The sequence below is a fragment of the Cimex lectularius genome, unplaced genomic scaffold, assembly GCF_000648675.2.
Source record: "Cimex lectularius strain Harlan isolate CLEC.00 unplaced genomic scaffold, Clec_2.1 scaffold33, whole genome shotgun sequence".
NCBI classification, from domain to species: domain Eukaryota; kingdom Metazoa; phylum Arthropoda; class Insecta; order Hemiptera; family Cimicidae; genus Cimex; species Cimex lectularius.
Window position 1 is genome coordinate 1,286,804 of NW_019392683.1, and position 23,660 is coordinate 1,310,463.

A 23,660-nucleotide genomic window follows, 5' to 3' on the forward strand; every position below is an offset into this window, starting at 1 on the left:
CATTTTATTGTATAACAACAAAATGAAGTTTACTACATTATTCTAAATCTTTTATTTAACTTTAGATGTACTAAAGTTAATAAACATAGAATAAATTAAAATTATTTTATATTACATATTTACAAATTTTAATTAAGTTTTCTATAATTGTTTCCCCATTTATAATTAATATGTATTTGTCTTTATCAAAGTTTGACTGTTGGAAGACTTGGTTTACCATATCTTTTTTCAGCTTCTTTAACAAACGCCCATTCCATCTGCTTGACTAGCTCATCAAAAAAAACATTTGCGAGTTGAGAATGGAGCATAGATTTAAATTCAAAAGAGAGATAAAAGTGTATATGGCAAGACTGCGGGCCCTCCTTCAAACCCGGGATGAACTTCCATGTTGTTGTGAGGTGGTTAAATATCTTCCCATCTTTGCACACTGCTCTAACGCTGTGCGGACGATTGAGGGAAACGGTCGAAGAGTAACTTTCTACAATGGGCGGGAAGCCGACTTGCAGGTCTCCGCTAAGCAAGTGTTTTGTTTTGTGGGTGACGGTCGACTTTATACAAAACGGAACAAATTTTTTGTAATTTTCAACGTCAGAGACGACATCAAACATTTGCTCTGGGGTAAACCTGTCAAACATGAATTATGAAAGACAATATTAATGATTTTTCGGATTTTATTTTTTAATTAATAACTTACCCGACGATTTTCTTCCCGATGTACTCTTTCTTCTTATTTGCGATCCCAGGTAGGGTAAAGAAATTATTGAAATGTCCAAAAGCGGGAGGTGTTAACTTTCCTTCTTTGCAAAGTATTTTTGTATTGTCATATGAGCACAATCTGAAACAGAATTTTATATTTAATTGTAAACTTGCATACAAATCGAGGCGCAATGGTTATACTGTAACTTAACAACCCAGATGCTGTGCGGGCTTAGCATCTTTCAAGAGAAAAATATAATTACTATTTTTTTAAGAGGATTAAGAAATAATTCAATAAATTCAACCAAAAATAGAAAAGAAAGTAATGAAAATAGAACTTTCTTATAAAACAAAATCAATTACAACAACAGCAATCATTAACACAAACATTAAAAAATTGAGTTTTGAGTCGAAGTTTTGTCATTGGAATTTTCTGACCTCTCATAATTTCAATTTACTTACAACATATTGATGATGATGTTCAAACTTAATGATAAAATTGCTCATATAATAAATCTCTTTTTAACCTACATTAGAAAGATACTGTGTTGGGTGGGTTCTGAATATTTGAATTTTTGGCCTGTGCACTGTATTTCTGGATCTGTCAGTGTAATAAAATATTTCAGTTCACTTTTCTCCCATTATCACTCTTTTTTACAAAGATGGGGCTGAAAATTTTGTTTAAATTCAAATCTTGCTCATCTTGAAGCCATGAATAGAAATGTTTCTTATCAGGATGTTTCTTTTCTTCCTTCTAAATTCTTTTCTTCTAAGCTTTTGCTTATTGTGTAAAAATAAAAAAATAAAAAACAAATAAAAATGTGTGGTGATTAGTGACCGTTAATCGATATTTATTTAGAAATCGTGAGATGCGGTCTGGTGTGATGTAGGTTTCAGAAAAACGTTTTCTTTATCGTGCCAACATTTCGGTCTTTATTGAGATCATCTTCAGGGCCTGGGATTTACAAACATTGTTTACACTTTTCCACATCCAAAATGTAACTGTTATATGTAAACAATGTTTGTAAATCCCAGGCCCTGAAGATGATCTCAATAAAGATCGAAACGTTGGCACGATAAAGAAAACGTTTTTCTGAAACCTACATCACACCAGACCGCATCTCACGATTTCTAAATAAACAAATAAAACGTTTAAAAAAAACTTTTTGCCCCCTTTAATACCAAGTATTTCCACCTCTGGCATAAATCATATTAATTAAACACCTTTTTATTCCTAGGAAAAGATTTCTGATAAAATACTGAGGAATTCTTTCCCATTCGTCAAGAACCGCTGTTTCCAACCCTTCTAGGGTGTTAGGACCTGGGTTTAACTGTCATCCTTGTCGCTTAAGTTCGCCTCAAATGTGTTCAATTGGACTTTGAATCAATCTGGACTTTGAGCTGGCCACACCAAGCACTCAATTCTAGCCTCATTCAGGTAATCATCCACAATACCAATAGCTTTATGAGGAATTATCCTAATTATAATTATCCTCACCGATGTGGGGAGCAAATAGCACTACCGTGAAGTTAGGGATCTTCCTCGCACGACCAATTTGGTGCTAAACAAAATGCTACCCCAGAGCATCAATCCACCCACTGTGGAATGCCACCTGAGGAATAATACAGCATGGAGCGTACCTTTCTCCTGAATGTCTCCATATGAATCTAAGCCCATTTAAAGATTTGAGGCCAACTTTCATCTCATCAAGAGAACCCAATCTTCCAATACCCAATTTACACGTTCCCAGGCGAATTGAAGCCTGGACATTTTCTGAGCTGTGGCAAGAAGAGGTCTACAAGCCGCGTGCTGGGCCCTGAGGTTATTTTCACTGAGCCTTCTTACAGTCCTGGAGGAATTCAAAACATTTCGGACTTGTCTCATCGTATTTCCCATAATGCTGAAGTTTCGTAGAGCCTGATGACGGATGAATCCTCGTCTCTCTCATGGACCTGTCTTGGCCTTCTAGTGTGAAGTCCTGTTTCTTTAAAGCACCGAAGAACCCTTTTTATTGTAGTGATTTACACTCAGTCTCCTGGAAACTTTGCACTGGCTATATTCTTCCTCTAAAAATATTATGTCACTGTCATACTCAAATGCCTGACTGGAGTTTTTTAAAAAGGTTTAAGAATAAGAATAATATCAAATAAAATCAATGAAGGGAAAAGATTAAGTGAAAGCAATGTTTAAACGTTGCAGAATGAAAGGGCAAATGCTACTTTTTGTGCAAATGGAATTTATCAGTATAAAGGTAAACAAAGCATTATTTACTGTATACTTTGACCATAATATCTCCTAATTACCTGTAACTAATGTAGAAAGATATGTATTTAATTTTAAACTTAATAAATTGAATAGAACCTTGAATTTGTCCATCAGTGTAATTTTTTGACTGCCTAGTCGCCTATGTACCGTTTGAGGTGTAAGGTGGCTGGAGGCTCCTGGAGGAGGTTTGAGGTATAAAGAGGATGGAAAGAAATAAGTCAAGAACAAGTAAAGTTGAAACTAAAAATAGCATTTGTCATCAACCTTGGATCCGAGATAACACGTAAAACAGTTAAATTAAAAATTAAAGACAAAAACTTTACTTACGGATTCAAATGATGGATTTTTCTATGTGAATAACATGATCTAAGCTTGAGGCAAGGCGAGTGTTGGTTCCGTATGAGATGTCCTAGACGGACCTTGGCTCCAGAGATCATAGCTGGTTGTCGGAATTATCATAACGCAATGTCTCGGAGCACGATGTCTAGTTTTGTCGATATGTCGAGTAAATTGTGAATTTAGAATTTTATTTGTGCATTTTAAAATGTGTGAGGCCAAAAGTTTGTTTAATCTGAGAGGTTTTTTGTTAACGTACGGTTTCTGAGAAACCTCAGATTTCGTCGACATGACGTTCGACAACTAAAACCTGACAGCCGACGAGGAGGCGGCCGGTCAGTTCCTATGATATTTTGATTACTTTCTGTATTTTTCCGTAATTTTGGTTGATATATGAGAAAAATATCTAGTTTTATGTTGTTTTCTTTTATGTTATGAATGAGTTTATTAATGGATTTTTTTTGGAACTCCTCTTTTCTGTGTTTTTTTAGTAATAGTGTAACGTAAGACCAACTGAGCGCTACGTGTTGATAATACTCGAAATGGAGGTAAGTATTGGGTGATTGGATCCTTCTCCTCGACTGACGCGGTGTCCACCACTTGTTGAGCCGTTGGTATGTCAAAGGGAAACATAGTTTTCCTCCACCCGGATTTGGGCGTAGGAGGTGCAGAAAGGCTCGTCGTCGATGCAGCGATAGCATTAAAAAATTCCGGTTACGATGTTAAGTTCGTCACGTCGCATCACAACTCGGAGCATTGCTTCCCGGAGACGAAAGACGGCACTTTGCCGGTTGAGGTCATCGGAGGGTGGATCCCGAGGAACGTGTTCGGCAGGCTCTTCGCACTCCTTTCATGCCTTAAAATGATATACTGCGCCTTTTATGTGATATTCAAGTTGAAGCCGGATCTAGTTTTCTGCGATCTCGTCTCCGCTTGCATCCCCGTGCTGAAGATGGGTGTTAAAAAGGTCGTCTTTTACTGTCACTATCCAGACCAGCTTCTGTCCATGCCTGAAGGCCTTCTGAAGTCTTTGTACCGGTATCCGCTCGACTGGCTCGAAGAGAAGACCACCGTCATGGCAGACAAGCTGTACGTCAATAGCAAATTCACGCAAGATGTTTTCTGCACGACATTCAGAAGGAACATGACCGTTGTGCCCGATATACTTTACCCTTCGATTAACACCGTAGCGTTCGACAGGCATACAGAAATAAAACCCGAGCACAGCTTCAAAGATGAATTTGTAATACTATCTATAAACAGGTACGAAGCAAAAAAGAACATCGAGATCGCAATACTGGCTTTGAGACAGTTAAGAAATGAACTTGACGATGACAGATGGGACAGAGTGAAGTTGATAATTGCAGGTGGGTATGACCCAAAGGTCCATGAAAACATTGAATATTTCGAAGCCCTTGTAAAACTTGCAAAAGACACCGGCCTCTCTGAGAAAATAATCTTCTTAAAATCACCTTCTGAAGAGTCCAAAATCTCGCTTATAAGGAGATGCGATTGCCTCATTTACACTCCTCCCAATGAACACTTCGGCATCGTCCCTTTGGAAGCGATGTACGCCAAGAAGCCCGTGATCGCCTCAAACTCCGGTGGGCCTACAGAAACCGTTCTCAATAATAAAACTGGTTTCCTCTGCGAGGACAGCAGCACAAGCTTTGCGAAGGCGTTATACAAATTGATAACGGAGGAAAATCTGAAAGAAGAAATGGGCCGAGCTGGTTTCAAGAGGTTCCTTGAAAAATTTTCTTTTTCCTCATTTTCTAATCATCTTAACAATGATATTGAAGATCTTGTTGCTACAAAAAATAATTAAGTGTAAGATATTTGAAAAAAAAGAGGAAATATATGTGATTTTAATTTATTTCAACTGTATATACTGATAAATATAATTGTGAAACATTACTGTTTAAATGTTATTGATTATAATGCGCCTCGACTTAAACCAGTGTTAAATGATCTCTTGTGTACTATAACATAATGATGTTGACTAAGACTATTCTTTAACATTTTCTTTGCTGAAGTCAATTATGGGTCTCAGTACCTGGTGGCTGAAATTAGATTTTTCAAGAGGATCCTTGAAAAAAAAATCCTCATTTTCTAATCATTTTAACAACGATTTCGAAGATCTTGTTGCTAAAAAAAATAATGGTAATTAAGCATAAGATAATTTAAAAAAGGGAAATATATATGTGATTTTAATTTTTTCCATTGTATATACTGATAAATATAATTGTGAAACATTATTACTGTTTAAATGTTATTGATTATAATGCACCTCGACTTAAACCAATGTTAAATGATCTCTTGTATGCTATAACAATAATGATGTTGACTAATAGTCTTTAACACATTCACTGCGGAGGTATCTGGTGGCTGAAATTATATTTTTTCAAGAAGTTCCTTGAAATTTTTATCTTTTTCCTTGTTTTCTAATAATCATAACAACAATATCAAAGATCTTATTTTTAAAAATGTATTAGAAATGTATATATGATTTTAATTTATTTCAATTGTATATACTGATAAATATAATCGTGAAGCATTAACTGTTTAAATGTTAATTGTTCATAATGCACCTTGACTTAAACCATTGTTAAATAATCTCCTTTACACTATAAAAAATCATGATGTTGGCAGACATTCACTGCAGAGGTCGTTTATGGGTCTGCGTTCTCGATGGCTGAAATTATATTTTGCCAAAAATCAATTATTTGGGTCTATTATGATTGGGAAAAATATTTTGAAAATGATTACTAAGGAATTTTGTGAAAAAAATTGCTTCTAAATTTTGGACACAGGTGGTTTGGTGCAAACCGCACAACAAACATTTCTTATTTTTGGTGACTCGGAAGAGATAAAAAAATATCTTTTGTAAACATATTTATACTTATATATAAATTAAACAATAAATCTGTAAATAATTACATTAATAGGAAAGCAAATACAGACTGTACCTAATTACTTTTTTCTCTTAACAATAATTTTTAAAATCTTCAGTAAAATAAAATTAAAACAATAAATCTATGAAATAATTTATACATCATTGAAACATATTTGTGATAAGCTGTAAAACAGTTTCTCAGGCAAAGTGCTGGATTGCCAGGACATATCGGAAGACGGAAAGTAGTCAGTACGTCTTTCCTCGCATCTGGAGAAAAAATACACATTGCATTAATTTTTTTTTAAATGTTTCAATAAATTTATTACAAACTAAATACTGATAGAACTTATATGGTTTTTGAGAGTAATTAATTTTCAATTTGTACGTTTCTACATACTATGTAAGAAATGTGTTGTTGATTGCGACTGGAGGAAAAATTATCATTTTAAAAACAAAGTTTTAAGTCAATAAACACATTATAATTACAAAACAATTTTGAAGATTTATCTCTATGTTCCACTGTTCACAATAATCATCAAGAATTGGTATATTTCTACACAATGTATACGGATTATTGGATATTAAGATTATGTTGTCAGCTACATCAAAATGTTTACTCATTTGTTCCGAACACAGATTCCCCCTTCTAATAATTCAGGTAAATCATTTTAAAAGAATTGAAAACAGTGTAAGACTGAGCATAACGCCTTGTCAGACCTGGCTAGGAAAAATTCTGTTAGCCTATCATGCACCCTAACAGCAGAGGCCACAATAAATGAAATTGGGAGATTTTTTAGCAATAGAATTTTATGACTAAATGATCTATTCTGACAGAGTTTTGATTGCGATACCTTAGCCTACAGTCCTTTTCAAGAGCGTTTACTTCTTTTCTTCACAATATTTGTAATTGTGGAGTTCTGACTCAGTATGCACGACAAGCATGACAATACTGATATGAGTTAATTCATCAATTGACAATTGTTGTCACGTTTGTTTGTTAAAATTGGCATAATTTTCTTTTTTATTTTATTATTTATTTTTATTTTTGACAAACAACTCCAATAGACAGGATATCTCCCGATGTTGCGAAACACTTAAACTTTTTTTTTAATTTATATTATTTAAATTAATGTGGAATTAATGCAAAATTAAGTTATGTAAATAAAGTATTTTTCTTCTTCTTTTTCCTAATCTACAAAATGTAGTTTCCTTCTACAGAGTTCCTCAAGGTTCACTACTTGGCCCCTTCTTGTTTAAACATTTTATAAATGATATTTCATCTTGTTTTTTTATATTATTTTCACTTTTTGCTGATGATCTGAAAATCTTTAAGTCTATAGAATAAATCAAAGACATTAAAATTCTTATCCAACCTTGACTCTAAAAGACCATGAAATTCATTTTCATCAAAACTTGAAGTTTAACATTTTCAAATATAAAATCAAAACTCTAATCAAACCCTTGGATTTTATCAATGCACTACTGTAAATTAAATTGTAATTCTTACAGCTTACTTTTAATTTTAAGGGCCTTGTGCGACCAATTAGGATTTCATTTGGAATCCATACATGACAGAACTAATTGATGCATCAAAGGATATACAGAGATGTATCTTGCACTGCATTTGGCTCAGGGAGGCTGGAATATTTGCTGATTTCAACATGAATCTGGAAACCCTGTACACCTGTAGATTTATTTTTGATATACATTTTGTCTACAAACTGATGCATTATCATATCAACTATCCTGATCTATCCTCCTCTAACTTCGCAATACCCCTTTGTAACGAGCAGTTTACTTTCTCTAAAAAGTCACATTTTACATAAAATTTAAAATTTATAAACATCATGTATTATTTATGACTGGGGTTTTATTGGTATTGTGAATCATGGTATTGGGGTCCACTTAGCAATACTTTTTGCATATTATTTTCAATTAAAAAGTCATGGTGAATTGGATTATTTATTCAATTGGGTCCATCTACACTCGAGGATTTTTTTTATGTTACTCAAACACATTTTAGCTCTGCGCCATCTTCAGTGAGGAATAGTCAAAGCCATGGCTTGCTCAAGATTCAAACCCAGAACAACTAGCACGGCAAATCCAATTTGGACACCCTAGCCATTCAGCCACTGTAGTCCCGCTAGACTGGAAGTAAAATATATTAAATAATGTTTATTAAAAAATTAATTAACAATTTAAAAAAAAATTAAATAATGTTGTATGATTTAGATGCAATAGAATAAAAATGTACTAGACACCAGCATTGATTGTGTGAGATATTACTTACTTAAGAGGTTAGGAAATAAAATTAAAGAATTAAATAATCCCTCCCTAATTATTTCTAACAATAAACAATTAATTAAGGTTTTTAGTTGAGATAAAAAAGTCAATGGCACGAGCGGGATTCGAACCCACGATCTTCGGCTTGATACGCTGCTGCTCTACCACTTGAGCTATCGTGACCTCGATCCACTCAGAAACCAACTTCCCATCTCAACCACACATTTTGAATTTTCCCTCCTTTTTGCCATTTTTCAAATGTCGTGTAACCAATTTGATTCTCGGCGACAAATGAAATTGCCACGGAGAGCTTTAATAAAGGATACTTCATTTTAAACTTATTAAATTCGCTAGTTTCGCGGTCCGCATGACCAATTAATATCATACAATTAATTAAGGTTTTTAGTCGAGATAAAAAAGTCAATGGCACGAGCGGGATTCGAACCCACGATCTTTGGCTTGATATGCCGCTGCTCTACCACTTGAGCTATTTCAAACAATTTTAACAGGAAACATAAAAAGATTGTTTATTTTTAAAAAATCACATTTTATTCACTAATACAAAAAAATTAAATACCTAACAATCGTTTCTGAGTTCAAAATTTCGCATGTCTTTCCCATATTTTAATTTCACATACTTTTTGAGAATATTTAATACAACATATTTACTAAGGTAAATACAAACACAAGTTTTATATATATATTTTTTTCTCACAATGGTGAATACAGACCACAAAATAAAGCTAACACAACACCGATATTAATGGGAAATTTCAATATATATTTACTTTTTTATTTAAAATCATTACAAGTTTTAATTGAACCTCCTCCTTACTTGAATTCGTCACAGAGGAGTTATGTACCACCCGGCGTGCCACCAAGATAGACGAATTAAATTCACATTCTTGACGGCGTTAAAGTTAAGGTGTTGCACAGATATTTGATTCGGTAAATAAGGTCGATACAGTTACAATTCCATTTTTTTATTTTCTTACGAATAAATAAAACGAAAACGTATTAAATAAGGCAAACATTTACAAAATGGCTATTGAAATTGGTCAAAAAGTCTTGTTTTATTAAACCACTTCTGCCAGTATTTCAATTTATGGCACACCATATCTTTAAATTAACTTACTATTTGGCACAATCACAAGGCCTTATATTTATATATATTATTTTTTTAAATGATACCCAAATAAAGTATATAAAAAGTAACAAACTATTTTTTTTTCTTTAAAATTATCTTTACTGTGCGTTTCTTGACATAAAAGAAACATCTATTTATATAATTAATTTTTTTTTTACTAACTTAGAAGGAGGAGGGATTCAATATAAAAATATGACAAAGTGCAAATTTTCTCACCGTTATTAAATTTATTACAACCACTTTTGTCTTAATGAGGTAATGTTCTGTTCATATTACACAACATTTGCCAGACCTCCTTCTTCTTCCCCGATTTTTCTCCGGTTCCACTGGTGGTTGATTCCTAATTATTCTCACGACCTGAATACATTGAGATGATTAGAAAACAATTTTTTTTTGTAATATATGAGAAAAGTGAGGAATTACTTCTTGAAATGCTGCATCTACGTTGAGAGGTGGGTCCTTCGCAGATGTTTCAATGTAAGGAATTCCTAGTTTATACGCTAATTCTCTCCCAGCTTCTTCCGACACTTTCCGCAGATGGACCAAATCGACTTTATTTGCTACTAAAAGCATTGGATATATATCTCTGAAAATAAATAAATAATTAATCCAACAATGAATTAAATTATCACACAATTTTACTAACCTATCTTTAACTCTGAGAATTTGCGTATGGAAGTTAACTATATTTTCATAACTCTGCTTATCCGTAACAGAATAAACAAGAAGAAACCCATCTCCTTTTCTCATGTATTGCTCCCTCATTGCACTAAATTCTTCCTGACCCGCAGTGTCCAGTACTGAAAAAAGTATAAAGGTAAAAATAAAAATTATACAACAAAAGGAAAAAACAAATTACCATCTAATATACACCAATGTCCGTCGACTTCAGTGTGTTGTATATAGCTATCCTCTATCGTAGGATCATAATCTGTCACGAACAACTTCTGGAAGAACTGAATTGTGATCGCACTTTTGCCTAGAATGGAAAAATAATACATGATCTCTTATTTAAGATGTTTTAAGAGATTAGATGTTTTATACATACCAACGCCTCCATCTCCAACAACCACCAGTTTGTATGTTGGAAGATTTTCATTTGGCGCACGAGACATACCCACCCTCCTTCTACCTATTGTTGCGATTGCACGTGAACTTTTCAAGAAGATTAATGTTTAAACGAACGATTTAGATCTCCTTTTATAAGGACTATCTAATTGCACTGAAAATATAATACAAAAAATTAAAAATATGTGAATAAAAATATTAACTGAAATTAATAATCTAATAATTTACATTTAGACAATACACTAAAGCACACACAAGTGATTTATTGCACCAAAGGCAATGTGAGTGACAAATATCAAATTATATTTAGTAGAGTAATTTCTGACATATAAGACGGAGGACCCAAGTAACGTCAAACATGGGCTCATGGACAAGTTGGACCCCTAACGACTTATATTTACAGTAGTAATATGTTATATTATTTATTTTTTATTATAATAAATGATCATTTTACTATGGTGTTTCTTTAATTAACTTTGGCTCTGGAAATACTCGAGTGTTATATTTTTCCCAAAACCCGGCAAACCTGCACTTAATTCAAGTTCCTACTGTCCAGCCTGCACTTTCTCTTTTCTGAACTATTCAAAAAGATTTCAACCTTCTTCCAAACCACTAATTTGGCTTTCATTCTCAACACTACAACCCAGCAGGTTTCACATCCTCCTCATTTGTTCATAAAGAATACAGTATGGGGACCTTCTAGACAAATGTTTGACCGTGTGTGGCATGAGGATCTCGTATACAAACTAAAGTGCATCCTTCCAAACACATTTTACCTAATGTTTTGCTTCACGATTCTTCCGATTTAACCAAGGCAGGAGACCAATCTTATACCTCCTGTACACCTTAAACATCCCAAATACACCCTCTACCCTCCTTTGAAGACAACACAGCCTTGCTTTTCTCTGATCCCGATCCTTCAATTGCCTTTGAGGAGCTTCAGGCACATATACAATGAATGAATAGCTGAATGAAGCAAACTTTGGAGGAAAAAGAGTAAGAAAAATAACCCTTGTTATATGTACCCTCCAAAGAAAACCCTTAGAAAATATTCCTCAACAATATTGGCAGTGATTTTTGGAAGGAAGGAAAGAGGAAGTTTAAGGCTTTAAGCACATATTTAAAGTGAAGCGTGCAGTGTGCTTATTTTCAATAGGTCTGTAGATGTCTCTATATACAACATGCAATTAGTAGTTGAAAAGGGAAGACCAAAGCGCTTTTTATGAAAACTTACTTTACTTTTTGTATTCAAGCACAATTCTAATGTCACCCAAGGAATGACATCCTTTAAAAAAGATTGGACATGCTGGACATATATGCAGGCTTTTGCACCAAAATTCTGTACGTCAACCATTGCTGAGTATTAATATACGTAATCAAATGTAAGACTGTAGGCTGGGTACTGCTGTCCCTGTCTTATTTGAAAATTGTATATTAGAAAAGTATCATAAAATCTTCAAGCACAATGCCCTCGATTTGTATGTCAGGAATTTCTTTACTTACGCTATGTCAAAATACTATAAAACAATTACAACAGTAAAGCTTTGAAAATATAAAACTAGACCAGCATTTTATGATCTCATCGTTTTTCTCATTTTTATATGTATTTATACATTTCATTCTCATTAATAAAATGAAACATCTGTTATTCATTTATTCATGGCCCCAGGAACAACATGAACAGGTTGTTTGAATTCAAACAAAATTTCCAGACATACCTAGGTACCAAAAAAAAAAAAGAAAAANGAGAGAGAGAGAGAGAGAGAGAGAGAGAGAGAGAGAGAGAGGAGAGAGAAAGGAGGGAGAGAGAGACAAAGACTCCTCCATTGAAAATGGCATCATCTGTTGGGTGCACTGAAGGATCTAGATCACAAGAAAATGGGCAGGAGTGTTCAGCCCTGGAACCAAATACTCAGAATCCATGGTAAAGTACACCAGTATCTTCCAGGCTAAAGTTATGCAATTAAGAGAATTCATCTTGAACAAAGGGTGTAAAAACAAGAACATAGCTGGCATGTTAGATAGCCAGGCATCAGAGAACAAAGATCAAATATTATTAGGTCAAAAATGGTGCTGAATTGCAAAACTAAACCAAATAAATGCGGCATGCAAAATAAAGTTACTCTCTGCTGCGTCCCAGGACACACAAGAAAACAAAGAAGCGGATGCCCTTGCAAGAAAAGGGACTGCAACTCCGCTGAATCCTTTTGTGGTTTAAAGATTCGCACTATCAATGAGTATCTTAGGGAAAAAAAGGATTAAAATGAGAATATAATGGAATTCACCCACTGGACACATACAATCCAAGAACTTAGTGAGTTTCGGAAGGAAAGAAACAACAGAATCCCTGAAGGAGCAGATGGAAGCCAGAAAAATGGCCCTGAATGCATAGCTATAAAAGAAATTTGCATAAAATAAAGGAAAAGAAATACAGGTTGTAATCTTTCTGATCACTTCCAAAAAAATCAGACCAAAAAACAACACAAGAAAAGGGAAAATGAAATGTGATAAACATTTGCATCAAAGGAAACAGGAAAAACTTCCAAATCTTAACAGGATTCTTAACATGACACTGCGGACTGAACGGGCATTTGAGTAAGATTGGTATATCCAACAAAGTACATGCAGATTGTGCAAGAAAGCAGACTGTACAACAACACAGTAATAAACTATTGTGACACACTTGTTTGAAGGAGTGATTTGTTGTCACCTTCGAACAAATTCAACAATTGAACCGGGCCTAGAAATCAAATTCCTTGATGCACATGGACTAATCAGTGTGCTTTAAGTACGGGGGATACAATAGTTCTTAAAGGTGTAGTCTTTCATACACACCAAATACATCTTCTCATTCATAAATGAATGATCATCGTTTACAAGAATAATCAGGGATTACAATATCCCAACTCTAATGATAGGAATTGAACCCATGTCACAGAGTTTGACTTACTATACCATTACAATTGTATTATAAATAGACACTGACAATTAATTGTTTTTATTTATTGTTGCGCAAAACGGTAAAACAATAAAGGAATGGATGTTCCTAATGCAAGCAAATAAACATGGAAGCATATCAAACCAACTTGATGCTCAATGACACATTTGACGAAACATGCATCAGTGTTCATATGCCATCTGTCAACTCACTGACATTTATGCTATGCATGCACATTGACCTGTCTTAGGGCCTCCTTAACGCCCTAATAAATACAGATTGTGAGAGAAAAGCAGACTACTTAAAGAGGAAAACGTGCTCATCAGACATTCAGTCGTTTATGAGGAAGCAACTAATAACTCTTTTAAGGCCAATTTACTTTTCCAAATCACCTCATTTTGATATTGTTTGGGTTCCAAATTGTTTTGGGCTATGGATTAGCTTTTGAGTGTTGTAGGCCGAAAATCTGGGTGGATTTAAATACGAGTCAGTCGATTCGGCCGGTCGATGTCATCTCCTTCTTGAATCGGAGCGGTTTCTTTCCTTTCAACTGAAAAATTGTAATTAAATTTGAGAAAATTGTATTTCCTAAAGGCTCGTCGTCCGTGCCGAGTACCCAAAATGCCGATTCTCAAAATAAAACACTAACAACCTCCACTTTAATAAGCTTAGCTCTCACTCCTCCCCGTGCCGTACTTGCTCAGTGAGGTATATTTCGTTTCTCCTTCCTACGATAAATTCCCTCAAATTATCTATTTCAACCAGCTTCTGAAGAATACACAACAACTTTACACTGATTTATAAACAATAAAAAATATTTAAAGGTTGAAAAATAAGAATAAACTGGTTCTGTTCTAATAGAAAAGTTTCGTTGGTAATGGTCCTCAATACAAACGACGCTCAAGAATTAAAAAATTCAAATTTAATACTAATCTCACTATCTCAAATTTAAATTGGATCACCATTGCTTAATTTATAATATAACTGCAGCAAAAATAACTATTTTTATTAACATTTATGTACCTAAAACATCATGATTATTATAGACATTTATGATCTTTGACAAGGAATGACACTCTTCGACTAGGTGGCTCACATTGTGCCAACTTTCTATGCATTGATTTTTCTGGCCGATTCTGTTGAATAAGGATGACCCTTGTTCTGTATTTTATACTTTCTGGGGGTGTGATGAGCGGTTTCCTTTTTTCGTGCGCGCGGCTCGCGGCTCGTTCGAATATCGTCGCTCAGGTGCTCCGAGAGGGTAGCGAGCTACTCCACTCTAGGCCCGTCAAGCCTTTTAGGGGTAAGATGTGTCAGGTTGCCCAGGCTTGACGGGTGAACACCCTTTACTTAATTATTACTAACTCTGGAAAAGGAGGTTTGGGGGAAAGATACACCAATTCGGACAGTACAAACAGGTCCCTTTATTTGATATGACTGAACAATTCCCAATATGTATAATCAACTAGTGAATAACGCCCTAACGCTGCTTTTAAATAGCAACCCTTATTTCCTATTAAATAATTCATATACAAAACCGATTACTGGAAGACTAATTCTAGATATAGCTAATGCTCTTACTCTCTTTAACGAAACCTTAATACTAGGGGCTTAATTATTGGGATCGTAATGCTAAAAGTAGCCTGAAATCGCCCAACTGTTCCCCAAATCTCCTGCAAACCAATTGACAAAACTTGTACTCACAGGACTGGAATACGTGCATCGATTTCGTCGGTTCGGTGGTACGGATCCTGCGAACTACGCTGACTAATCTGCCGCACCAGTTCACCCTTTGGACTCCGTTTGACAGACTCACTCGTCGTCTCAACGGGACACTCCGACTGACTCATCTGCGGACTCTCGTACTACCGACTCTCCTCGGACTTCACCCGGATTATCCTTTTTATATCAATCCGTTTAGGTAGGAGGTGGGGAACAGTTGCATTTTGAAAATACTGCTATGCTTCTGGGTGACCCGACTGCCCTTTGTCCTCTCCAGGTCATTGAGCTATTTTGGATGAGTCCGGGCATTAACTAATCCTGAGGGTTGAGCAATAAGGCCTCTCGTCAGCACAACAGCCAATTTTTCTAGGGCAATTGCCCTGGGATCGAATTTCTCAATCGAAAACATCCAGCTGTTATTATTTCGCCAGCTTTTTTTTTAGCTGCGTCTGGAGTTCTCGAGAAAGACCGGGTCAGCTCCTGCGATTCCAGGCCACCTCTGGTTACTCAACCCGGCACAATACGCTTTCCCAACAATTAGCTAACCTATTTCTATGTCTAATTTTAATATTTATAACAAACTTAAATTTTTTTACAACCCTGTTTAAGATTCCCTTCTGGGGATCTTCACAGGGGGCATCCTATTAACCATACTCATGGCCTGCAAGAGCTCCTTGGACAACCCAGTTCATATCGCTGCCACCTTTTCTTTGCCATATTCTTTATTGCTCATTTAGCATCAGTGCATTGCATTGGACCGTGATAATAAGAATAGCATGAGAGGAAACACATTCCTCCTTTATTTTTTGGCTAATTAGCATGGTGTGTATCTGGTGTATAGTCGTCCTGAAAGAAGATACTCTTAAAATGGATTCTTAAGGGTTTGTTGGAGTGATACCGTGGAGAGATTCATAGAAGGGATCTGCAAAATTTAAAAGGGAATTACTGTAAGGCAACCGCAACTGAACCAGATTCTGATTGGATCCCTGACAGGGCACTGCCATCTAAGAAGGTACATACACCAGATAGGATTACAGAGAGAAGAAAGATAATGCCAGGAAGAGGTGGAGACCACAGAAGACATTTATGTTTCTGTGAAGGTCTTAGTATTCTTGCAACTAGAAGAGAAAAGCTGAAAGCAAGAACCTACCCTAAAGAGCCGCTGACAAAGCTATTGAGGTTAATTAACAACCTGTAGCTGGCCAGTGATTTAAAATTTAAAAAAACCTTTGGTTGAAGTGCAGAAGGCCTTGTGGCCACCTCTTTTATCCCTATCCCTATACCCGACCTGAGACATACTTACACACCTACTGGATTAAGTACTTTTCTGATTTTCTTTCTTTTTAATTTTTATATTCTTTCTATCTCCTCTAACCTCTTTTATTATTCTTTGCAAGCCCCATTGGGTCAGCTTAGTTTAATTAGTGATTTTTATTTATTTTTAATTATTATTATTATTAATTTTTAAGGGTGTTTTAACGGCTAAGGTCATTTCACGCCCTAACATCCAAATCTTCTATCTTAGGTTAGCTATATATCTTCTGAGTGCTATAAAGCTCAGACTCCAAACATTCACTCGTAATCTAATTTATCCTCTTGCCATCCAAGCTTTAATTTTTCTTTTTAAAATTCTTAATTCGAAAGGCCAAATGTATACAAAATTCCCATTTTAATTGCATCAAATTTAATAAAATTATAAAATTTATTTCTGTTTCTTTTTTTAATTAGAATTGTGAATTTTTAATTTAAAAATTCCCCGTAGGCTTGTATGGCTAATAATAATAATAATAGTGGAGTCAGACTAGCAACAGTCTCAGCATGAGTATTGGCTCATCCTTATCCTTTTATTCTTCCATTCAAATATGATACATAAACTAATTCTACATAACAATAATACGAAACAAAACACAATAACATTTCTTTTTCTTTATCTTTTTTTTTTTTGGAGGGAGCTATTTTTCTTATTTAAATTGCGATTTTGGGCATTGCAGTTTATTCCCCCGCAATTTGTATTTTCTTCCATTTTCCGCTCCGGCAGCCTCAAAAACCTCTGGAAAAAGAAATCTTGCACGCACAACTTTTATTCAAACATTAGCAGGCATTCAATGGCATAACAATTTGGGAAAAGGCCTGAGTCTCATTATAAATTCCAATAAATTTGAGAAAGCTGAAAAGTGCTCTTTGAGAAGAAGAAACACTGGGGACCCAGAAACTCCTGTAAATCACTCGAAAGGTTGAGCCTTTGCCTAAAGGGTTGTAAAGTGGGACAGTCGACCAAAATATGTTTTACTGTCAAAATGGTGCATTCTCCACTTCGCGTACATCGAGGACAAAAGTTGGAAGGTTGTTGCCTATTAAAAGCCTATTATGGATTAGCCTGATATGACCTATTTAATTATTATTATTGTTGTTGTTGTTAATGAGTATATTTGATTTTTATACATCAACCAGGATTCCAGTACATAAACATTTCTCTTTAAATTTATCCCAATTATTCCCATGTTCATTAGTGTTTGTTTCAACGACAATAACATTTTCTTAGCAATAATCCATTTATTTTATTTTTGTTTTAGTGTGTTAAGAAATAAAGTCACATCATCACCTCCTCGCTATATTTCCTATTATACCTCAAGTCTATGCAACATCATCCTAGCTTTTCATCATGTGATCTTACATGGTCATATAATTTGGTCAGTACTGATCATTTTGGTTGCTTGTCCTTGCTGGTTGATGATGGTGTTCGTCTGTGAGTCGGTGAACACATGTCGAACCGGCACTGGGTCACTTCAGTAAGTAAACACATTTGGAAATTTCCCACCCAGGCACACTAAAGATGGCGCAAAGCTGAAATATGTTTGATTAACATAGAAAACCCACGAGTGTAGAAGGCGTAGAGCAATTTAAAGGTTCATCACCCCATAGAGAAATCTCATAAAGTGTTATGTTTTAATATTATATAGTTTGTATAATCTTTGTGTCTGTACTTTGATTTGTCTATCAATAAAAAATAATAATGTAAATAATTTATATATGAAAAAATATTTAATAATTCTTGTGCCAATGTACATTATTTTTATTGTAGAGTGAACAATCACTTGGACACATCCAATTCATAACACGGAAAACATGAACTTATCGGATCCCTCAAATCCATCAAAAAGTGTATTATTCCAGCCATACCTAGAAGAAATTTAAATATATAAATACCAGAAAATGTGTTTCATGGCGGAGAACCTCACCTTGGAATAAAGAATAAGGCCAATCTGGTTTCATTCCTTCATAGACTGGATAGTTCAAACAATAATCTCCAAAACACGCTGCTTTGTACAGAAATACTTCTAACTGGAATGATTAAATAATTATTGATTAAATTAATCATTTCAACCAGATATTATAACATAAAAAATTAGTTTATTTTAAATAAAAACTGTCCACGCCAAACTATCTGTTGGCTGATTTTAATGACATTTTGTTTGATCATTAAGATAGGAGTTCTGACTTAAAATTAAATACTATGAAGCATACCTGTGTTTTCTTGTACAAATATAAAAATATATAAGCATTTCCGGCAACTCCATGGCAAATTGAATAACCCTTTTTCAATAAACCTCTCTTCCAAATCATACTGCTAAAATCCAATGCCATTTTATAATAACTTGGGCAGAAGTAGACCTGTTAATTGATGGACATTTGAAATTTGTTATGTTGTCGTTATGATCATCATGGTAGAAATGCTCACCATGCTAGCCAGTACAGCTAGATGAATCATACCAGGGGCTCCGTGACACCACTGTACAAGTTCGTCTTCCTCTTCTGCTGCAAACATTGCAAAATTCTGGCTATGCAGTCTAGCTGCAAAAAGAGAATTCAGCGTAGGGCGTATAATGCAGTTCAGTTCATAGTCTGTTAAATACCGGTTAGCCTGAAAACATCACAGTGATTTTTAAACTATTAACTGAAATGTGTAAAATATTATAAATCTTACTATGAGGAGCATATATAAAGTGCCAGCAATGCCATGTGCTGCGCCGAGAAATTTGAGACCGCAGAATTCATATTCCAATGGAATAAGTGATGCTTCCCGTTTCGCCAATCTAAACCCAGAAATAAGAATTTGTTCGACTTGCTTAAAAAAAAAAATCTCTTTTGTTGTTAATTTCTTTATTAAAAAATTATCTATTTCCATTGAAAATTACCTTTCTCAAAAACATTTCTGGGATGACAGGTTCATCCAATTGCTGATCAACGAATATGAGTGCATACAAATACCCTGCCCTTCCGCTTAATATGTCATTATGTACGACCATAAAAGGATTGTTTTCATCAGCATCACCTAATTCTATCAAACTATAAACATTTTTTAAAGAATTATCTTGCTGATAATTGTTTCATTTATAATTTATTTTTAATTACAAAACGTCATAGTCTTTTCTTACTCTCCAATTAACTGATCGGCTTTCTCATAGTCTTCATCTATCATATTTATTAGAATTCCAAGTGCCAACGGCCCCGCATCTCCTTTCAAGAAGCTGATACATTCATTTTTTAAATTCATGAGCGCCAAATTAGTCAAATATTTTGCCACCTTCAATCATATTATATTTCACTGTAATGGTACAAGACAATCTAACAATGTGTAGCCACCTCAAAATACTTTTCGTCACCATATTTTTTGAACATTTTATAGCTTAAAAAAGCAGTCCCCCCATAACCGCTATAAATAGTGTAGTCGCTTTGCTCATTGTACAGTGGTACTAATTGTACCAATTTGCAATACATCTTCTCTATCACCTTGCACACTTCATAATCCAATTCAGGTGTTATCTATAAAATAATTCAATAATCAATTTTCAACAGAGAATGTAAATTTTTAAAAAATACAACGTACGTAACCATCCTGAAGCCATTTATTCTTGATTTCCTCACTGAATTCAGGATACGGATTGGTGATGACTGTGTCCATGATTTAAATATAAAAATATAAATTTCTTTGTTGAATTTTAAATTCTCATTGATCAAAAACTTTTCTAGACAGATGTTTATAAAGTTCAATAGGGATTTTTTAACGATGAAATCATTATTCCACATTTTATTTAGACTATTATTATGACTAAATGTAATAATTGAAACAACAAATAACAAAACTGTAGCTAAAACTGAATCACTTCTGAGATAACTTTTTAAATTTTAAATATTCACATTATTCTCCTGTCAATTTTCCACTTTACTTTGTTTTATTTATCTAGTTAAACATACATATATACACATTAACATCTGAAAATCTTTAAATATATTAGAAATAATATGCTTTTTTGTGTTTTTATGTTTAAAATAAGTGTTTAATTGAATATTTAGAATCAATAGTATCAATATTCAATTAGGGGACCGCAGTGGTTGAGCGGTTAGGGTGACTTACACATATTTGCCACATTAGCAGTTCTGGGTTTGAATTCCGGCAGAGCCCATAGCATTTTAATTAATAATGGTATGAAAAATGTATTGTAATGTGGTTTGATCTCTTATCCACAATACCAAATGTGTACACCCTCCGTACAGCAATTACGTTACATTAGTAACAATGTATAATTTACAAAAAAATTTCCTCCACAATCATCTTTTCCAGAATAAATTCAGGACACTGCCTTCAACCAGAATGTGTTCTATAAAAACTGTTTGAGACTAAATTACATTTGTGCGTGAATATGTGATCTGGCACACCCTTGGAGTCGTGCAATGCACTCATCCTACATGAGTGCGTTGTGGGTTCTAAATAACAGTTTTAGATGCGTCAAGCTGGAGGGGCTAGACACTGAAATGGTACCAGGAAAATGATTTAAATATAAACCCTCAAAGAAAGCAATTGTGACATTCACTCAAAAGCTGTCTTATAGCTCTAACCCTACAAAACCAAGAAATAAGGCGTTTAAAAGAAGTTACCTAAGAATACCCGACCAACTGCATGACTGAGCACTAAGGATATAATAGATATGCCAAAAATTAAAGTAGAACTAAGGGGCTAAATTCTAAAATGATCTTATGATCATATTTTACAATTTTCAGACCCATCAAAACTATGATAAAGAAAGGCAGAGGAACTAATTCAAAAGTCCAAGGAATAGCATGCCTTAGCATAACTAGCACCTACAGCGCTCTTAAAACAACACCCACAGCCACAATATAATGCATCTCAAGCTGCCACCCATATATATGTTAAAAGGATGGATTGAGGTATTGAGAATTCAGCGGACAGTGGGAAAGACTGCATCAAACAAATGCTGGCCATACCAAAAATTTTGGTAACGTTAAAACAACACGCAAATAAAAACATTATTATTGAAAAGAGAGCTAAATGGAAAATAAAACAAAGATAAACCTGGAGTTCTTCTATGACATAAAAATGGCTCAAATGTATGAAATTGTGGATGTATGTGCATAAAGGAAACTAACTTCAAACAGCATATGACCCTTGGCCATTCCACAACCATCTTTCAAGCCAAACTGCTAGATATAAAAGCATGTGCACATGAAATAAATAACCAACATTTCAAAGGTCAATAATAAAATCAGAAAGCCAAAGCCTGTGAGATCTAAACTTATCTGGAACTGCCAACATTCCATAAAAACCTGGGATCTATGAATAGCCTTATGGTAAGGTGAGTCATGAGGGTATTTCAGGCAATGAGGCTGCAAATACACTAGATAAAAAGGGAACCTTGGAAAAACACACATGCCCAAATCAATTTTGTTATAAATTAAAGACACATTAAAACAAACTGGAATCTTGGGTAACTATGAAGCACAACAAATACTGGAGAAAATTCCAGACATGAGGCAAACAAAAAGTCTACTTGCAAAAACAACCCTAAGTCCAAGAAAGAAATCCTATTGAACAGAAAGGAATTAAAATTTTTAACAAGTATACTTATGAGACATGCTCCAGTAAAATACAACTTTAAAAAAAATTAGAATAAACAAATGACCAATATCAATGATGACTAGAAGAGACAGAGACAAGAAAAAAATATCCTATGCAAATGTCTTTCAATAACTAGGAAAAGGCCTTGGTACCTTGGAAAGCAGCAATGAGGACCTCAATAACAGACCCCTGAGAAGAATTCTGTACTTCATTCTTTAAATAAGCGAGAAGAAAAGCACAGGACAATGTAACACAGGGCAAAATTGACAACATTTTTTAAGACGAACTAAATAAATTTATGAACATAGAATAATAATAATAGGGAAGAAAAGAAATGATTTATGTTATTTTTAAAAACTCAGATGCCATGGACCTGAAACAAGCTAGCAAGAAACACAACGTACTTCTTGGAGAAACAAATTCATTGTCTTGCCCCTGAAATTCTAAAGGATAAGGTTTGGGTTGATTGGTGCGTTTGGATAAGGACTGTGGGAAAAAAGTTGATAAATATTGAAGACATTTATTTTATTTTATTTTGATTTATTAATTTTAAATGTGTACATTGAAACTCTAGGTTTATAAGTGCTTAGAATGTTAAAACATTGTTAATATAATAAGAATTATGATCTCTTGGTGTTAGGTCTTAACGGTGTCTAACGCAGGAATGATAAGCAATTTGAAAGCGATGAGCAGATTGAGAGTCTATGTAAAGTGAACAAATAGCAGAGAATAAAGGTATTATTAAGGATTTAATAAAGAGAACTAGTTTTCAGTGGAGTGAAAAAGCTAAGACATCAAACAGATTGACGGCTCGAGTAGACCTTTTTAATATAGAGCTCACATTGTCATGCCATGTAAGCTTGGAGTTAAATATAATGCCAAGATTTTTAACTTTATGACAAAAATTAACAGGGTCCCATTTGTATTAACCATTTGTTTTTTTGGAAATAAATAAGAAATGGGATTAGTTAGTTTTTAAAAAATACCGTTATTACTTGACCATTGATTGAGAGAATGACAAGTTGAGCAGAGAGATAGCTTCAGAGATGTTGCTTGTAAAACTGAGTGTCATCAGCAAGTAGCTGAAATTGGGAGAAATTAAGATTAATGGAAGATCATTTAGAAACAAGGAAAGAGTAAAGGTCTAAAAATACAGCCTTGGGCTACACCAGCCGAAATTGAGAGAGAGAAGAGGAGAATTTGAAGCTCTAATTCTCTCTTTAACTAACAAAAGTTGCTCAATTATCGAGGTGAATAAAATGCAAATAATGTAGAAAGTAGAGATAAAACTTTTGCGAGGTAAAAATGGCAAAGTCCAAACTAAATATGTGTGAAAATTGTTAAGGTAGGCATCTGCTGTTGTCAATTGATAATTATCTTTTAAAATTTATT

General features: G+C 34.4%; 4 protein-coding genes across 6 annotated transcripts; 1 reads left to right on the forward strand and 3 right to left on the reverse strand.

The window, feature by feature from the left end:
* Positions 1-150: 150 nt before the first annotated feature.
* Positions 151-3,604, reverse strand: LOC106662502 (coenzyme Q-binding protein COQ10 homolog A, mitochondrial). The gene is made up of 3 exons (XM_014386643.2): positions 3,290-3,604; positions 695-835; positions 151-624 (listed from the first exon to the last, which is right to left on the reverse strand). The coding sequence occupies exons 1-3, from the start codon at positions 3,397-3,399 to the stop codon at positions 186-188; spliced, it is 690 nt and encodes a 229-aa protein (XP_014242129.1). The 5' UTR covers positions 3,400-3,604; the 3' UTR covers positions 151-185.
* Positions 3,605-3,652: 48 nt separating this feature from the next.
* LOC106662501 (alpha-1,3/1,6-mannosyltransferase ALG2) lies at positions 3,653-5,556 on the forward strand. The gene has a single exon (XM_014386642.2). It carries the CDS (start codon positions 3,915-3,917, stop codon positions 5,124-5,126), a length of 1,212 nt encoding a protein of 403 aa, XP_014242128.1. The 5' UTR covers positions 3,653-3,914; the 3' UTR covers positions 5,127-5,556.
* An 820-nt stretch (positions 5,557-6,376) lies between these two features.
* LOC106662627 (ras-related protein M-Ras-like) lies at positions 6,377-15,488 on the reverse strand. Of its 3 annotated transcripts, XR_002910002.1 has the most exons (8): positions 14,247-14,352; positions 14,023-14,180; positions 10,673-10,846; positions 10,484-10,603; positions 10,271-10,424; positions 10,048-10,210; positions 9,841-9,981; positions 6,377-6,461 (listed from the first exon to the last, which is right to left on the reverse strand). XR_002910002.1 is itself a non-coding variant. In XM_014386844.2 (7 exons), the coding sequence occupies exons 3-7, from the start codon at positions 10,737-10,739 to the stop codon at positions 9,892-9,894; spliced, it is 594 nt and encodes a 197-aa protein (XP_014242330.1). In that variant the 5' UTR covers positions 10,740-10,846; positions 14,023-14,180; positions 14,247-14,352; the 3' UTR covers positions 9,189-9,891. The 3 variants fall into 3 exon arrangements, 2 of the variants coding, with proteins under 2 accessions (XP_014242330.1, XP_024081470.1); XM_014386844.2 differs by lacking the exon at positions 6,377-6,461 and having other exon boundaries at positions 9,189-9,981; XM_024225702.1 differs by lacking the exons at positions 6,377-6,461; positions 14,023-14,180; positions 14,247-14,352 and adding an exon at positions 15,335-15,488 and having other exon boundaries at positions 9,189-9,981.
* Positions 15,489-18,401: 2,913 nt separating this feature from the next.
* LOC106662436 (lanC-like protein 1) lies at positions 18,402-20,552 on the reverse strand. Its single transcript, XM_014386528.2, has 9 exons — positions 20,241-20,552; positions 19,997-20,176; positions 19,789-19,937; positions 19,549-19,699; positions 19,338-19,478; positions 19,092-19,274; positions 18,878-19,024; positions 18,592-18,694; positions 18,402-18,532 (listed from the first exon to the last, which is right to left on the reverse strand). The coding sequence occupies exons 1-9, from the start codon at positions 20,313-20,315 to the stop codon at positions 18,444-18,446; spliced, it is 1,218 nt and encodes a 405-aa protein (XP_014242014.1). The 5' UTR covers positions 20,316-20,552; the 3' UTR covers positions 18,402-18,443.
* Positions 20,553-23,660: the final 3,108 nt, after the last annotated feature.

Excerpts from the sequence above, each read along its gene's own strand:
- LOC106662502 (XM_014386643.2), bottom strand. The coding sequence starts at position 3,399 with ATGATCTCTGGAGCCAAGGTCCGTCTAGGACATCTCATACGGAACCAA. Across the intron at positions 836-3,289 it reads AAAATCCATCATTTGAATCC|ATTGTGCTCATATGACAATA; the intron begins GTAAGTAAAGTT and ends ATTCTGTTTCAG. Across the intron at positions 625-694 it reads ATCGGGAAGAAAATCGTCGG|GTTTACCCCAGAGCAAATGT; the intron begins GTAAGTTATTAA and ends CATGTTTGACAG.
- LOC106662501 (XM_014386642.2), top strand. The coding sequence starts at position 3,915 with ATGTCAAAGGGAAACATAGTTTTCCTCCACCCGGATTTGGGCGTAGGA.
- LOC106662627 (XM_024225702.1), bottom strand. The coding sequence starts at position 10,739 with ATGTCTCGTGCGCCAAATGAAAATCTTCCAACATACAAACTGGTGGTT. Across the intron at positions 10,425-10,483 it reads ACATTGGTGTATATTAGATG|TACTGGACACTGCGGGTCAG; the intron begins GTAATTTGTTTT and ends TACTTTTTTCAG. Across the intron at positions 10,211-10,270 it reads ATTCTCAGAGTTAAAGATAG|AGATATATATCCAATGCTTT; the intron begins GTTAGTAAAATT and ends ATTTATTTTCAG.
- LOC106662436 (XM_014386528.2), bottom strand. The coding sequence starts at position 20,315 with ATGGACACAGTCATCACCAATCCGTATCCTGAATTCAGTGAGGAAATC. Across the intron at positions 19,275-19,337 it reads CTTTATATATGCTCCTCATA|GCTAACCGGTATTTAACAGA; the intron begins GTAAGATTTATA and ends TGATGTTTTCAG. Across the intron at positions 18,533-18,591 it reads GCCTTATTCTTTATTCCAAG|GTATGGCTGGAATAATACAC; the intron begins GTGAGGTTCTCC and ends AATTTCTTCTAG.